General features: G+C 45.9%; 1 protein-coding gene across 17 annotated transcripts in view; it reads right to left on the reverse strand.

The window, feature by feature from the left end:
- The window catches only part of dst (dystonin), a 64,657-nt gene that overhangs the window by 21,798 nt on the left and 26,285 nt on the right, over positions 1-16,574 (reverse strand). For 16 of the 17 annotated variants that reach the window (XM_029834872.1, XM_029834871.1, XM_029834867.1 and 13 more), the window contains 29 exons: positions 16,346-16,508; positions 16,184-16,267; positions 15,973-16,080; positions 15,768-15,866; positions 15,363-15,509; positions 14,862-14,950; positions 14,656-14,764; positions 10,365-14,108; positions 10,136-10,282; positions 9,828-10,043; positions 9,612-9,755; positions 9,306-9,542; positions 8,671-8,823; positions 8,320-8,553; positions 7,942-8,229; positions 7,223-7,771; positions 6,919-7,095; positions 6,219-6,342; positions 5,893-6,101; positions 5,500-5,817; positions 5,225-5,391; positions 4,982-5,135; positions 4,602-4,725; positions 4,426-4,476; positions 3,781-4,013; positions 3,547-3,676; positions 3,064-3,263; positions 2,492-2,987; positions 777-2,245 (listed from right to left, as the gene is read on the reverse strand). In XM_029834872.1, the coding sequence (XP_029690732.1) occupies positions 777-2,245; positions 2,492-2,987; positions 3,064-3,263; positions 3,547-3,676; positions 3,781-4,013; positions 4,426-4,476; positions 4,602-4,725; positions 4,982-5,135; positions 5,225-5,391; positions 5,500-5,817; positions 5,893-6,101; positions 6,219-6,342; positions 6,919-7,095; positions 7,223-7,771; positions 7,942-8,229; positions 8,320-8,553; positions 8,671-8,823; positions 9,306-9,542; positions 9,612-9,755; positions 9,828-10,043; positions 10,136-10,282; positions 10,365-14,108; positions 14,656-14,764; positions 14,862-14,950; positions 15,363-15,509; positions 15,768-15,866; positions 15,973-16,080; positions 16,184-16,267; positions 16,346-16,508 (10,363 nt within the window). The remainder of the gene's footprint in view (positions 1-776; positions 2,246-2,491; positions 2,988-3,063; positions 3,264-3,546; positions 3,677-3,780; positions 4,014-4,425; positions 4,477-4,601; positions 4,726-4,981; positions 5,136-5,224; positions 5,392-5,499; positions 5,818-5,892; positions 6,102-6,218; positions 6,343-6,918; positions 7,096-7,222; positions 7,772-7,941; positions 8,230-8,319; positions 8,554-8,670; positions 8,824-9,305; positions 9,543-9,611; positions 9,756-9,827; positions 10,044-10,135; positions 10,283-10,364; positions 14,109-14,655; positions 14,765-14,861; positions 14,951-15,362; positions 15,510-15,767; positions 15,867-15,972; positions 16,081-16,183; positions 16,268-16,345; positions 16,509-16,574) is intronic. The other variant, XM_029834875.1, reaches the window with a different exon arrangement.

Consider the following 16,574-nt stretch of genomic DNA (forward strand, 5'->3'; position numbering starts at 1 on the left):
TAATGAGTATTTTTGTTTTTGCTGGCGTAGGCTGGAATTAAAAAAGAAATGTCTTAATGCGTTATACGCACTATAAATATCTAACCATTTCAGCCAGTAAATACTGTAGTTTATCTAGTTTAATGACTCTAACCTTCTCTTTACTGAATGGCATCTTGTATGATCCGCGTCAAATTAACACTAAAATCAACAACAATGTTAAAGGCTCAGAACACAGGCCTAATTTTATTATGAGCACCAGTGAATCCAGTAAAGGCCTGCTGGTGACCACCTGGCTGTGATGGTGCACCCTCCCACACGGGGGGGGGGGGGTCCTTTTGTTTCCAGCAGATCCTCTGAATGACCCAGCAGTCCCCAGAGGATTGTCACACAGTTTATCAGTGGAGTGCAGTAAACCAGTGATTTCTGTACAATTAGCAGCTCCAATACTGTAACAAAGTAATAAAAATGATCTAAATATTACAACGGATGTAACAACTGGTTGGCTATTAGGGTAAATGTAGCTTTAATCCAGTTTGACTGTTATAAGTAGATGGCGCTCCTTGGGCAGCATTCTGGTGGTTACCATGGGAACTCTTACCACTAAAACTGCGACTGTGGATGCGACAGTTATATTAATCCACGTTAGGCTGCTACTACAATTCAATTTCCCTACGGGGATGAATAAAGTAATCTTAAATCTTAAATCTTGATTGTCCCAATATATCATAGCTCTCATGTTTGCCTGGAAACACTTCCTAAATAAAAAACAAAAGAGGCTAGAAAGGAATCCATACCTTAAAAGCCTCCAGCTGCTGATTGATGACATCTGTCTCCATGCCGACGGCCTCCTGCGACGCCTCCTTGGCCACAGCGCTGCAGAGTTTCTCATCGACCTGGTGGATCTGATGGTACAACGCCTCCAGTCGAGTGAGAGTACTCTGCACCTGCAGCTCTCTGCCTTTGGCCCTGTCCATCAGTTTACCGCACTGCTTGCTCAGAGCATCCAGATCTCTCTTCAGGCCCAACAGATCAGGTGAGGTTTCTGTCTCCAACATCTTCTTACAGCTGTCTCCTGCATTGGCTGTGTTGGCCATTAGCTCCCGCAGCTTAGCCATGAAGCTGTCCAGACTGTCCTGTTGTTCCTTGAGGGGGGCAAGCTGAAGAGCCACCGGAGCCATGCTGTCCAGCTCATCATCCAGGTCGGTGAAACAGGTGAACATCTCTCGGATATTGTTTTGGAACTGCCCAATGCCCTGAAGCTTACCCTCCAACACCTGACATGTCTCGTCCAGTTTCCTGTTCAGGGTGCTGTAGTTTTTCTCGAGGCCGTCAGCCTGCAGCAAAAGGTCAGTCACTCCTTCGGCATCGGGGACATCGACCACGAGGTCCTTGGCCAGGTTTTTCAGGTGTTCCACTTGGTTCTGCACTCCTTCTAAACTCTTGTGCTGGGCTTTCATGTTGGTCAGTGTCTTGTTGCTGTGCGCCTGCAGCCCCTGAGATTCATACGCATCCACCTGCTTGCCAGCCCCTTCCAGCTGATCCTTAGCCTCCTTGTAAACATCATTAAAATCCTTAACTTTATGTGCAATCTTCTCTAGGGCCTCCCTTTTGCTCTGTAGAGCTTCGGCTATGCCCTCCACTCGTTTGCCGATGCTGGCTTTCTCCTCTTTGACAGCTTCCACGTCTGCGTTGGCCACCTCTAGAAGGCCGTCCACAGCCGTGTTGAGCTGCTCCAACATCCCTCTGTGCTTGTCCACATCCTTCTGGAGAGCTTTCACCTGAGATACGGAGCCCTCCACGCCAACGGGATCAACAGTCAGTTTGACTCGGTTTTCGCAGGCTTCACACTCTTGAATCCAAGTGGTGAGCTTCTCAGCGTGCTCCTGATACTTCAGAGATTTCTGCAGAGCAGTTTTGAGTTTTTCCGCCTGCTCCGCGGCGCTCTTCTTCACCTCCTCCCAGTTAGAAGACAGGGAAGTCAGCTGCCCTTGAAGGGCCACCTTTTCTGCACCCTCAGCGTCGTGTAGAAGCATTTCACCTTCCCTCATGATTGTGTTGTAGGCGTCCTCGTGCTCACTGAGAAGCTCCTGGAGTTTACTGTGCTCCTCCAGGCTTTGCTGCAGGGGGTCTGCTTTGGCAGATATAGCCTGGGGCTTTAACTGATCCTGGAGCTTCTCGCTCAGCCACGACTGGAAGTCTTTGGAAGTCTGATGAAATTGCTGAGAGCTGGCAAAGGTAGAGTTGAGCTGCTCAATCCGTTTTGCTGCAACACATAAATGCAATTGCAATATTAGAGCTGGAGCAGAACAGCAAATGGAAATAAACTGCGTGAGTTTAGTTTATTGTTTGATCATTTAAAATAGACGTGTATAATTAGTGCTATTTCATCCACGTTTGAAAAGAGCCAAAAGAGGACGTGAACCCCGGTGAATGGCTGTGAATCAACACTAATGAACGGTGCCGCTGGTCCAACCATTGCAAGATTAGCTTATTATGTTTAAAGGCGAACCTGCTTTCTCATCCAGTTGTTTGAAAGGCTTGCTGATGCTCTCCAGCTGCCTGGCCAAGTCCGCTTTAAGGTAATCTTCAGTCACCATGGTTGTGAGCTCCGCGTTGATGGCCTCAGCCTCCTTCAGCTTCTTCCTCTCCTCTCTGAGCTGAACCGAGATGTTCTGGACGTCCTCCAGCTGCTTCTTCACGGCGTCAGGCTGGGTGCTGTGGCTCTGATGGTGGGTGAGCTGCTTCTCCAGCTGAGCGGTGGTCTGGCCGAGGCTGCACAGCAGCGCCTGAAAGTCGCCCGTCTTCACCACGGCCTGGTCGATCAGGCCGTCACGCTGGTCCAGCTGGCCCGTGAGGCCTTGCCACTTCTGGGTAAGGGCAGTGAGCTGCTCCTTGACTAACTTGCCACTTGAGGGGTCCTGGCTGCCCGAATTAAGAATGGCAGAGGCGGCTTCCACGAGCTGCTCATATTGAGGTTTACGACTTTTAAATTCATTCTGGAGGATCTGAAGGGAGTCACAAAAATAAGCAATGATAATTCTGCTAAATCTCACAAGCATCGAGTGTACACAGCATACGGACCTGGACCTGTTGCTTCTGCATCTTAAGCATGTTGGGGTCTATGGAGAGGGGTCCAAGGACACTCATCATCAGTTCTTTCTCTGAAAGCCACTGACCGAGCTGCACCTCCGTCGTCTGGAAGATGTCCAAGTTCTTGTTCGACTCTTCCAGGTGCTGCTTCCTCTCCTCCACCGAGCCGCTGATATCTGCCCAGGCAGCATCTGCGTGGAAGGAACAATCGCACCAGTCTGCATGACTCAGCACACCAGCGTCATCTCTTTCTCCTATCCTGCTGTTTTCTCTGAAAATCCCCCCCACTGTGCTGGACTTGGCAGGAGAAATGTGTTAATTTAACCCATCAGGCAGAGAGCAGGTGTGTCTATGTGTGTGAGGTGGAGGAAGACTAATGTCACAGCTAGTTTATTTATAAAGGCTCTTATTCATAGTTTGCAGAAGGGATTTACCATGATTCAAGGCCATCTGGCATCAACACACTGTACACACCTATTTCTGCCAGCATCTGCTTCCATTTTGCTGCCTCGGGGGAGTTTGGATAGGTCTTAATCAAGTTGAGGAGCTTCTCTCGGAGCTTCTGGAGCTGCTCCTCCTTTTGCTTCATGTCTTCCTCGAATACCTGAGTGAATCAACAAATGTAATGTATAAAAAAGTAATATAGTTACAACTAATGAACCATATGGAGAATCAAAACATCACCCAGAGGCAGCAACACTTCGGTACCTTCTGCTGCTCAAGCTGCGTTTTCACTGAATCTTTGCCGTCTGAATTGTTCCAGGAAGCTGCCGTCTTCTTCATGTCCTTCAGCCACGTTATGATGGTGTCCGTCTCCTCTTTGGCTTCACTGATATTGTGCACAGAGCTCTTCAACTCAGCCGCTCGACTCTTCAGCTTTTCCCCGAGACTCTCGTATCCCTCATTGACAAATGACATGTTCTGCTGAATCACCGTCAACTCTGCGAACAGCAAAAGGATTAAAAATGATGATATTTTTTCACGATAAACTCATAAAGCTACGTATCTTCATCTAAATTGTTGAAAGGTCAATAATAACATTTTCAGTCTAAAGGTCAATAATAATAATATCAGGGTTATTTCTAATAGGATATTTTTCAATGTTTTAATGTGAAGTCATCAGAATATTCACATTTTTTCTATTACACGATCAAAGAGACACAAATGTGCTGAAATTTAAAAATATTATACATAAAATGTAATTAGTAATAATGAATTATAATGGGAGTCATGCTGCTCGATTTTAAACATACTGTTCCTGCTGATTCATTTAAAAAGAAGTGCCATAACGACTGCTTAGTTAACTCTAAAGAGTGCATTCCCACAGCAGCACCATCAACCAGACAGGATTACCTTTATTAGTTAGGTAGAAATGGCTCCCAGCACCGGCACCGTTAGTAAGAGCTGATGCAAAGACATAAGACAAAGCTTGCGTAAATGACAGGCATTTACCTGATTAGTGATTTTAATTGTGCTTGTTTAAACACCATGCTTCCCATCCCCCATCTAACTCATAATCTATAGATCACCTGATTTGTTGGCCTTTATTTTGGCAGGTGATGTGAGGGAAGTGATGAGGTGGCACAGTGACGATCCTTTAGTGTTAAGGTCCTGGACAGCAGGGCCTTTGGAGTTCCATTCATCTAATAATCCCTGAGAATAGATTCAACAGTCATGTGAGGAGTCTGGATTCTATTTCTGCGTCAAGCCTAAATATTGTATATTTCAATCTGCCGACTCCAGGATACATTTTTCTAATCCAGACATCAGCGTTACAACTAAGGGTAGAGGGGAGTTTTTAGGGTATATGACCATAAACTCCTCCTCTACTCACATTTCCACACTGAATAATGTCAGCTTCACTTATAGGTTTCATTTAATCTATTAATCTATAAATCTCTTGACTCACAGAGACAATCTGCAGGTCTTTCTCTAGAGTTTTGCTGCTGCTTGGCTGGGCTGCAGGCACTTTCTCATTGGTCTCTTCCAGCCACTTGCTGAGAGCACCAGCTGTCGATCTGAACTCTTCCAGCTGGTCCCGACAAGTAGAGACCTCCTCTTCCCTAAAGATGATCATATGCAAAGATTAAAAAAGAAAAAAAACAGAAATAATGCTTGACTCGCTGATCCCTCCTCTACCATCCACGCTCACCTTTCTTTCACTGTGTCTTTAAAGGTGCTGAAAGCATTTGAGAGATTTTCCATCTTGCTCTGGATCTGGGCTTCATTTCCATCCGGGCTTATCTCAGACAGTTCCTTGGACAGAGTCTGAAGTGTCTCCAGATCCCTGACATGTTCAGCCATCTCAGCTTTGGTATTCTACAAAATAATAATAATAATAATAATAATGGTTTGTCATTCACTGCACTTTGAGATAATTAAAAGCAAAACTGTGAACGGATGAAGACGAGAGATGTTTGCATCCACCTGCATCAGCTGGGACAGTTCGGTGAACGTCTTGCCTGGACCGTCTGTCTCGTGCAAATCTTGCGACCGCCTCACGACAAACTGTTGGACTTTATCTGCGAGCTTCTCAAACGTTTCCACCTTCTCCTTCAGTTGCTCCAGCTTGGAAACTTTGCGTTTGTGGTTGTCGCAGGCGTCGGAGAAGCGCTGGCAGAGTGTGTCCATCTGTGACTGCAGCAGAGCCGCGGCAGCGGGATCCGCCGTCTCCACAAACTTCTTCACTTTAGCCTTCATGGCTGCAATGCTGCTCTGGCGACTGGCTATGTCCTGTTCCAATGCCTTAAAAATACAGAAGAGTCTATTGAAAACATCGTAAACTGCAACGACGCACGATAATCGTCGAAAAAAACATACTGCTTCTTTGCTGAGAATGTCTCCAATAGACGCTGAGTCCAGGGGAAGTGGTCCTTTCTCCTCAACGCTGGTCTCCACGGCTTCCATCCATCGCATCATCTCGTCCAAACCATCCTGGACACTCATGGAGCGAGTCAGGGTGATCTGCAGCTTCTCGTTACGGTCGCTTACGGACTTGGACAGGTTGTCGTAGCGCTCGACGATGTCGTCTAAAACATAAGAGAACGAATCCAGGCCGGATGTGAAGATTTGAGGGTAACAAAGATAGAAAATGGACTGTTTTTAAGTTGTAAAATCATTGTATTTCTTGGATTTTTTGTACCGACCTACAGACTCCTGGATTTCATCTGGGTTGCTCAACAGGTCTCCGTCAGATTTTATTAAAGAGTCGGCCGATTTCCGGAGTGTGTCGATGGCAGTCTGACGTCCGGTCATCTGAACTTGGAGCATCTAAAGATCAGAGGTTAAAGAATGACAAATATTGGAAGTGTGAAGCTTGCAGTCACATTTTGGTGATGGTGTAGACAAAAGCAACAGCACAGCGATGTGAAAGACTGCCTGGATCACATCTACGGAAATATTAAGTCACTCGGCAGATATAGTAACATGTTTGCCTGAGAAAATAACTTTATAAGGTATTCTTTTCAGTAATTTATAACCTAAGCAGAAAGCACAGTGTTGCAGACACTTCATATCTGCTCGTATCTTTGAGTAGGGCAGTACTTCTTTCCACAGAAATGTTTGCGCTAAAAGGTGCCAAAAGGTTAGACAGAGGCAGTTTGACTTCTTATCTTCCCTTAAACCAGTCACATGCGACTTGACTTTAAAAACAGAGCTAAGAATAACTTTCTAAATTAATGGAAACTTTATATCTGTGTGTCAGTCGCTCGCTAAATAAAGCTTACACTTCTATTTATATTACAAAACACAACATCAGCCCGACGTTTGGCAGTTGAAAATAAAACAAGTCTGGGCTCAAAGCCAGCCAGAAAATGAGCTGCAGAGCTTTGCTGCTTGTCGTCTTGCCTTGGTCTCCTCCAGTTGCGTCTGTAGTGTTTTGGGGTCAGCTGCGATGGCCTCTGACTGCTGCTTCCTGGCCTCTTCCTCTGAGCTGCTGAGCCATTTCAACAGACCCGTGCTGGAGTCCTCGTACTTCTTGTATTTGTCAACCACATCTTTGAGGTTGTTGCCGAGCTGGTTGCACTGAAATAAAAGAATTTATTTTCGAGTCACGAGACAGTACACTATCAATACAAATGCTTCCATCTATTGGCGAGATGTGGGTACTGCAACCCAACAATGTGACTACATTTAGTTTTCGATTTAATACCTGGGAATGAAGCATTTTGTATCTGCTGGCAGCTGAATCCAGCTGTTCCTTCACAGCCGCACAGGTTTTTGAAGTGTCCACATGCAGCTGAGCGTTCTTTTCCACAGGATCAACCAATCCACAGGCTGTAGCAACATCCAGCACTTTTTGTCCTGACATGGTGATGAAGCGTAGGTCGCCTTTGTGGGAAATCACATCTTCTGAAAAGCTTTTCTGCCGCAGGACTTTGGCAGAAAGGTCATCCAGAGAGTCTCCGGGGGCTCCCAGGTCCCCCATGTCACGCTCGGCCTGATCCAACCAACCGTCAAACTCCTCAACGTCGCTCCTGAACTTCTTCAGCTCCTCTTGGATGCACTGCACCTGCTTCATCTGCTGCTCGGCCTGCGTGAGCGAGGCGTCGTACCGACCCTTCAGTTCCTGGATGCTCTTCTGCAGCTTGTCCTTTTCTTCGGGAGTCAACATGTTGGCCTGTTTGTCTAGTACAGCCTGAGCTGACTGGGTGGCCATAATCAGATCCTGTTGCTGGGAGAGAATCTCCTGATGGTGAGCCTGAAGCAACAAAAATAGCAACAGATGACAGACATGATTTTAATAAATGTCACATTCTGAAGCGTATAATCCTATTTACATTTGGATAATACATTATCAGTTTCTGTTAGACTCCAGTCATAGGTAATAGATATAGTCAATGCTCCACTCATACAACAAAATAACCTTACCTTGACCCTGTCGTACTGTTTATCAAGATCCAGGGAAGCGTCCTGCTTGCCACTGGTCTCTCTGCCAAAATCTTTTCCAGAGGTCTGCAAAGCGTTTCCATTTGCATCATCGTCCTCCATCCTTATCAGTCCCTCCGCTGACGTTACAGCTGGAAGGTTTCCATTCTCTTTGCTTATACGGTCGGTTTGGTCCAGACCACTACTATTTTCATTCCCTATGTTGGATATCCAGTCCAGAAGAACTTCAATTTTGTTCTTGCTCTCTTCCAGCCTCTCCACAGCTGCAGCCTGAAAACAACAGGCGTCAACAAAACAATAAATATTGAAGAAAATGAATCAATCGTCCAACGCACTAACGGAGCTAAAGGCATTTCTAACCTTTTCACTTTCTTGTTTTATGGCCGTGGTAACAACCTTCTCCAGATCTTTCCTGGACTCCTCCGCCCTCTGATCAATGAGCTTGGCTTTGCTTTTCGCCTCTTCCAACTTATTCTCAAGCACTGTGATTTGATCAGGTGTCAGCTTGCTCCTGTTTTCCTCCAGAAACCTCTTAGTGCTAGTAATGACCTCATTTAGGGCACTGGCATTCGTTAATACATCTTTCTGTAGAGCCTTGTGGTCAGAATGGTGTAAAACAGGAGGAAGAGTGAGGTCATGGAACTTAATTGATGTTGGCTACTAAGAAAATAAGCAGATGGTTTATTAATGCATTAAAAGTAATGGTCAAACCTGATGCTCCTGCTGGTACTGCTGCAGATCCGAAACACTCTTGGCATTTTCAGCCTGCTGTTGATGGCCAATCAGGTGGTTTTCTGTCTGGGTGAGATTACTGCAAACCTCCTCCAGCTTCTCTGTAAACTCCCTTTGTTTTGCCAATAAAACCTGTCAGACAGCAGATTAGAGGAAAATGAACAAACAAAAAAGAGACACACAAACTTAACTGCAAGCGCGACTAGATCAATACAAATGAACCCAAGAGAGCAGAGACATAACATGCCAAATCTTAGTGACGGAACATCCTGATATCTTATGATCTAGGTTGCTGCAAACATGCTTTTTGGCTTTTTTCATTGCTTGTATGTTAAAGCAATTGCTGAAGTTCCAAAAAAGAAGGTGGATTTGGTCCACTGTTAAATGGTCACGGGTGTCCTGAAGGCCTGAGGAAGAAAGCAGCAGAGATGTTAGTCTGCAGCAAAGGTCAAGCGTTGCATTCTGTATTTCGTTCAACACGCGTCCTGTTAGTCTCATCCTGTCTCCTTTACATGCACTGTAAGCTTCCCTTGTCGTTTTCACTAAGCTAAGGGACCACAGTTGTTATTCCAAAAGGCAAAGTGCAGTATTTGTCCACATGTCTACGGGCAGACCTTCTCCTGGTTGTCCCTCTCCCTGGTGTCCAGCAGGATGTCCCACGTGCTCCTCTGGGAAGCCAGCATCTCTGCCTGGTCCCGGAATGCTCTCTGCGCACTACTGAGGGACTTCAGAAGGCGGCTGCTCTGAACTGGGCTCAGAAACTGCGTGTTCTCGGAAAGAAAACATTGGACATCAAGTGTGGTGTCCTCCAACTTGACCTTGGCTTCACTCAGCAGGTTCTTCTCTGAATCCTGGAAAAGATGTGGATAGTGTGAATGTGTTGCTGTTGGTGAACATAAATTATTTAAATTGAGAAATACCTTGTTCCTCTGAATGATCAGTTTCAATGCGTCCACATCACATGTGGCGGTATCCACGTCATTCAACACAGAGGTGGCTTGGATGACCTCTCTTATGTCATGAAGGTGAGCAAGATGGTTCTGGTATGATGAGTCCAATTGCTCCTAAAAATCAACACATACAACCGTTCAACCCTGGCCCAGTATTCCCTCGTGTCTCAGGGAGAAAACACTGACCCTTCCTGTTTCCATCGCTTGCATCAGAGTGCTTCCCTTCTCTGCACACAGCTGAGAAACGGCGCTGAAGTTGGTCTCTAACCCCAAACGTGCAGAAGCCAAATCTCGGCAGATTTGCACGGGGATGGCTTCATCAGACGAATTCAGGAGCTCTTTGGCTTTTTCCATGTCCTCATTCGCACCGCAGGTCAGTCTAGACAGCTGGGACTCCAAGGCCTGAAAAAAAAAAAAAAAATCAAGAGAAAAAGCATTATTTATACTTTTGTTTGTGACTTGTAACCACACAGCTTTGAGCACTTTTTCCTAACCTGCCACTCCTCCACTTGGATCTGTAATTCTTCCAGGGTTTTGCCCAGGTTTGTCTTGATTAGAAAGTCTTTTCTGACATCATCCAAAGTATCACAGTGGTCCTGCAGTCTCCCAACACACTCAAGATAATCCTGGATGGAGAACAGCTGTTGGGGGGGATTGACAAAATTAAAGCAGATGTTACTTTGCTTAAAAAAGATGAGGTTATCTAACAGACTTAAATTGTACCTTTTTCTCTGTCTGCTTGACTTTACAGCCATTTGAGCTGGCAGAAGACTGAGGAGATTCATCTTCAGCCGACCCCTCATCTTCTCCCTCTGAGCTCTCCTCCTTGATGCTGTCCAGCAGATGTCTCGGGTCCTCCTGGGTGTTGCTTCCTAGGGCCACGTTCAGGCTCTGCATCACTTCCTGGAGCATTGAAAGGTCCTGACTTGAGGTGACTGTCTGAAGAACCTGCAGAAGTTGTTGCTGGATACTTGGAAACTCCTCAGCCTTTTGGTTGACTTTGACTTCCTGCCGGGTTTCTCCTGCTTCTTTGCTTTCTAAATTGTGAGCGTTTCGCTTCAGCAAATCAACAAGAAGGTCTGGGTGCCTGCTCTCAAGAAGTGCATGTGGCGTGTCGTTCTTGTGGACATCTTTCTCTAAAAGTTGTGAGGTGTTTGCTAGAATAGAATGAATGCTTCCAACATCTTCGGCACTCTGAAAATCCCTGACCTCCCTTTCTTCTGAAGGTGCCTTCCCCACCCCCCAAGCCCCTGACAGAGGAACAGATGTAACGCAGCAGCCTGATGGGACATTAGGCAGGTCACTCTGAGAGAAAGGCACATGTTTAGAGTCATCTTCAGCTGTCCTGTTATTGTCTGCAGGAGTCTCAGAACCTGATTCAACACTCGCTGCAGGTTCAGCCTGCTCTGAGCTCATTTCTCCTGGAGCGACAACCCCATCGCTTGTCTCTTCTCTATCACCACTGATTTGCTGCCTCTCATGGGAGAAACCTGGGCTTGGCTCATCATCCACAGACCCAAACTGTGATGCGGACACATGTTGGTCAACCGGCGCAGCCTCGGGAGAAGTTCTTATGGCAGTTTGACTGTCTTCACACTCTGATTCATCATCAGTAATACTTTCAAAGTGATCTGGCAGAATGACTTCATCTGATGAGATGGCTAACTGTGGAAAACCTTGATCAGCCTCCTGTTCCACACAAAACACCCTTTCTGCTTGAGCTTCTGCGGGCTGAGGTGATGTCATTCTGGTGCCATCCTCTTTCCTGGAATGAGACATAATGTCTTCAACCCTGGTGGATGAATAGTGTCTACTGGGAGCTGGCTCGCTGCTCAAATGCGGCTCGAGCGCGCTCGTCTCAGACTCCGTGGCTTTATTCTCATACATGAGGACATGTGACGGCGTCAGATTGTCGGATTCGCTTTCACTGCATTCCTGAGTTTCCACCTCTGAATCCGATTCAGCAATCAGAACCTTCTCAACGAAGAGAGGACTGTCAGAGTCAGGAGGAGGGGTAAATGTGGGGTACTGAGTCAGGCTGACAGAATTCCCCCTCTCCTCAGATGTCTGAGTGATTTCTCCTTCATCTGGTGCACCTGTCAGCTGGCTGTTGCTCATGTCCTGTGAGTCACTGCGGCCAGTCGGGAAAGAGGATTTGCTGGTGTGATGATCTGCCGTAACCTGACTCCACGGGGAGCAGGAGAACATCTGAGAGCTGCGACCATCAACGGCCGGAAAGCAGCGATCGAGATCGCGGCTCATCTCCTCCACATTTCCTGTCCTCTCACAATCAACCTCTTTATCTACGATCTCCCTCTCGAACTCTGTGTCCTCAGCTGCCTCGCTGCCCTTCCTCACCATTGGCGGCTTTTCATTTCCATTCGCATCCGTAAAATCGAGATTATTCGATCCGGCGGTGCAGGGCGGACATTCATCTTCTGAATACAGGCTAGTTTCCAGGTCAGAAGCAACAAACTCATTTTCGGTTACACCGGTGTGATATGATTCACTGATGCTAATGGAGCAGCCAGATCTTGATATAGTTTGCTTTTCCGCCAAGAAATAAGCACTATAAGAGGAATTGTATCCACCAGATGCAGTTTCTTTAAAATCAGACATGGAATCCCACTCGTCGCCTTCCGTGCTTCCTGTGTCATCTGAATGTGAGTTGAGCAACTTCACAAATGCCTCTGTGTCCACGGGGTTCTCGCTGAGAGCTGCATTTACACCAGCGTGTCTGGCAGAGGGTATTTCTAAAATGTCTTCTTCCTCCTCCACCTGAGCTTCCAGAATCTCAATAACAAATTGCTGCTCATCATCCGACAGGTAATCAGGGCACAGAAACTCAGCCTCAAATGGATCTGTGACGTCTGATTCGCTGCAAATGGACTCTGCGTTGTTGTGCTGTGGGGTCAGATGGGAGGATTGACCTGAGTCGCCATCAGCATCATCAGTTACTGAACCATTCCCATAAATCATCTGGACAAACTCGCCGGATTTTGTCCAGCCAGGGTTTTTAAGACACACGAGTTTCTCAGATATATTAGGATCTGATTCGTCCACGTTTGTGTCATTATCCTCAGTAACATCCGTGACAGGATGATGATTCACAGCTTGGTCGCCCGTATGAGCTTCAACTCTGAATGACACGTTTTCATTTAAGGAGGAAACAAAATAAGGAGGCTCGCATGTGTGTTTGTTGTCTTCAATACCCGTGTCCATTTCCTCCTTCCTGTGTAGCTTGAGGTTTAAATCTGCTTGGTCTAAAACATTTAATTCCAGAGAGGTGGTGCACTTGTTGCCGTCTTCAGAGCTCACGGGCTCTTCCAGAAAGATTTTCACCATTTTACTCAGCTCGTTGTCCAGTATGACCACACGTTTTCCTGTTTTGGGATCTATGTAGCTGTTTATCATGAGGTAGGAGATGAACAGCTGCTCTGCTTCTGCAGGACTGGGGACGCTGTCCACTTTTAAACAATGCGCAGCATGAAAGCATCCATCTACTGTGAGCTTCCTGTACATTAGCCAGGATGAAAACTTTTCGTTCAGGCGATCAACATCAGGAACCTCATCTGGGATCTCTATAGTTCTCAGAACCTCTGCCGTGTGCATGTCAATCAAACCCTTCTGGGTGGCAACATCAAAGTCCACAACTTCGGAGAAGTGTGGAATGTAAAAAGCTGCAATTTTCTCCTTGTTGCTGAACAGGCTGCTGGTAAACTCAGAGGCAGCGGACAGTTTGTTGTCTTCAAAAGACTCGGAAAACATTCGGATTTCCTCAGAGGGAGGCAAAACAAGACCCAGATACTGCTGCTGGCTGGCCAGCACGACGAGGGTGCTGCTAGAGCTCCTCAAATCACACTGAACTGCTGCATCCACGTTGAGAATGTCCATATCATGAGGTTTAATCAAATCACCTACATCCAGCTGAGGACTTGACAGCTTCAGAGCATGAACATCCCTCGGTGAGATCGGTGATTTATTCCTGCTGAGACACTTAGATATGAAACTGTTCACATCACAGGGTTCAACGTCCTGCACCGGCTCAAATGGTGACACATCTTCAGCAGCATCTCGAGGGGTTTTCTGCCTCTCCAGGACATTTGCATAGTCAGAAGCTGCTATTAGCCCAAGCTGAAATGCGCTCTCCAAGCTGACAGTTTCCCCTGTGTAGGACACATTCACTCCATCGCTGTCTGTTTTGACCTCTATCACCTTGATGATTGCATCTTTCCTTTCCCTGGCTGGGGTTGAGAGCCCAGAGGAGGACACGTATGAACCTGGCTTTTTGGGTTCATTTAATGTTGGTGAGTGATTCAGGAAGGATTCAAACATGGCATCTTGTTCCAGAGGACCACACCAGTCCAGGAACACATCAGCCTGGAAGGGGTCAGAGGTCATGGGTCGGGTCTCAGGGAGAGCAGCCCCACTTCCAAAGGCAAATCCAGAATATGTTGATTTAAAGTCCTTAAGAAAAGAAAAACAAAATTACTGACTGGTTCAATTTTCAAATATTTATTATTAACTGTACAAACTGTAAAGGTTCTTAAAAGTAAGTCAACGGGTATACTCACCGTGAGACACACGTGTTAGAACATCATGCGCAAGACTGCACCAGGGTTGCAGCAGGAGGGTGACGGGTAACACATAAAGCTATCATGCATCTGGAAACCTAGTGTCCAGCATCTTTACAAAAGGTTAGTCACATCATAGTCTGTAGGTGATGATTAGTGTCATTCGGTTTTGTAATCTTTAGTTCCAGACCAGAACAGCAATAACGATAACATCTCAGACCAAAGGTGGGCAGAGAAAAGCATGTTTGCAGCACACTCAGATTTTTCTCAACTGTTTGAATGTTTCCTGCTCTGCTCCAGCGTGAGGAAGTAAAAAAAAGAGTGATACAACAGGGCTGCTCACACTACACGAAGGGAAAATTGTTAGTCATGCAACTGAACAACAGGTGGCGCCGTTTCCTAAAAGAAAAGGCAATAGAAACAAACACCAAGTGTCCAACCTCTTCTGAGGAGTTGTTCTGGTCGGAGCAATGCTGAGCCAGTTCGCTGTAGGCTTGATTGAGCGCTTTCATCTGTTCCTGAGCCTTTTCTCGTTCATCTTCTGTCATTCTGCAAGAGAAAATACAACAAACGGGACCAAGAGTTTAACTTTGGGGGAAGCCTTATATCTACATCTGTATCTGAAACTTAAGGCAGCTTTACTCACTTCTCACTGTGTTTGCTTAGTATCATTTGCGTGGCCCTCAGCGCTTCTGCAACCTGTTCCTTCTTAGTAACCATTTCTTCAACTGACACCTGAAATATTAAACACATCACATCCGTGTGATACAAGGGAGGGAAACAGGCAGAGGATACACAACTCAGACACCCTCGAGTACATTGGTAGTATTAAACCAGCAATTACATCCCATCAGACGAGCAACGATTCTTCTATCTGAGTCAGTTTGGGAATTATATGTTTCACGTTTCCATGGACACCAAAATCCAAACTGTACTGGTAGTAAAAAAAAGATCTACTGTGGTCAGAAAAGAGTAGAATATAAATGTGTGTACAACATTTGGCTGAAGTAAATGGAATGAAAGGTGAAATGAATGTAATAGTCTGATGATAAGAAAAAGTAATTAAAAATAAGCAAGAAGATAAAGTTATGCATATAAAACAAAGAAATATTGCAAATCAGAAGTATGGCTTTTAAACTTCCTCTACCTGGGGCGCTTTAGAGGCCTCTGTGTTGGCGTTGCTGTCCTTCAGAGCATTTTCGTTGTTGTTGGAGGACTGCTGCACGTTGGAAACCCAGTGCAAAAGTTTGCTCACTTTATCACCGTGCTCCCTCTTCTCTTCATCAGCTGATCTCTATAATTCAAACATGACTGAGTTTGTAAGAAGACAGAAACATGGCTTTGTTTACCACGGACAGTTCAATAAAGAAATGATAGAAGGGATTATAGTAGACAGCCCCATTGCGGCTTCTGCACAAGCAATTTTTTTCTCTATTATTTATAGTGAGGCAACAAAACATAATATGTATGAGGAACGATGCAACAAGAGGTTATTTGCTGCATCAGCCCCTGTAAGTGAAAAGAAAGAGGCCTTGAAATCTGCATCTCTCACCTCCTCGTCTTCAGCTCGCTTCAGTGTTTCACTTGCAAACTTCACGTACTGTGTGATTAGAGTTACGAGAGCAGTGTAGCGGGTCCGGAGGTCCATAAACTGTGTCAAATCAAATCAAACAAGTGTGTCAAAGTCCTACAAGACGTCAATGTCCTACAATCAGCAATAATTCCAACGAGCCCAAAGCAGGCCTCTGAGTCTTTACCTCCTGCTGAATGGTGTCAGAAGAGTTCTGCATCCTCCGTTTCTTCAGAGGGGATTTGTGTTGGGAGTCCACCATCGCTCTGAAGGTCATCAGCTGAAGCTCGTAATCCTAAAAGAAGATTTCAGTGCAGGTTTGGAAGCTGTTTACTTTTGAACTTGCAACATTACTCTGTTTCAAGCTGCACTGTTCATAAACTGACTGCCTGCCTTACCTTAATGGCAGCTGAGTATTGCTCTGAATGCTTCTGACACGCCTCGATTTGACTCTGCTTTTGCTCAATTTCAGCAACAAGCACCTGAGGAAATAAATAAATACTTTGGGCATTCATGTTTACACTTTTTGTAAGAATGGGGGAGCGGAAATTGCATCCTACCTTCTGTTTATTCAACAGCACCGCCAGCGACTTGCTGTCTTCGGGTTTGTTTTCTTGGGCCTTCAACTGCTCTGCTTCCGTTTCTCGGACCCACTCATCAAGACTACAGTAAGAGTCTCTGTAGTTTTGCAGGGACTTGCCAATTCCATCCAAGTCTCGCAGCCTTAACATTAAACAGTCAGCATCAGTGGGATGTATAGAAGTGGCCAGCAGTGAGACAGAAAGACGT

The sequence above is a fragment of the Takifugu rubripes genome, chromosome 4 (genome assembly GCF_901000725.2).
Source record: "Takifugu rubripes chromosome 4, fTakRub1.2, whole genome shotgun sequence".
Lineage (NCBI taxonomy): Eukaryota > Metazoa > Chordata > Actinopteri > Tetraodontiformes > Tetraodontidae > Takifugu > Takifugu rubripes.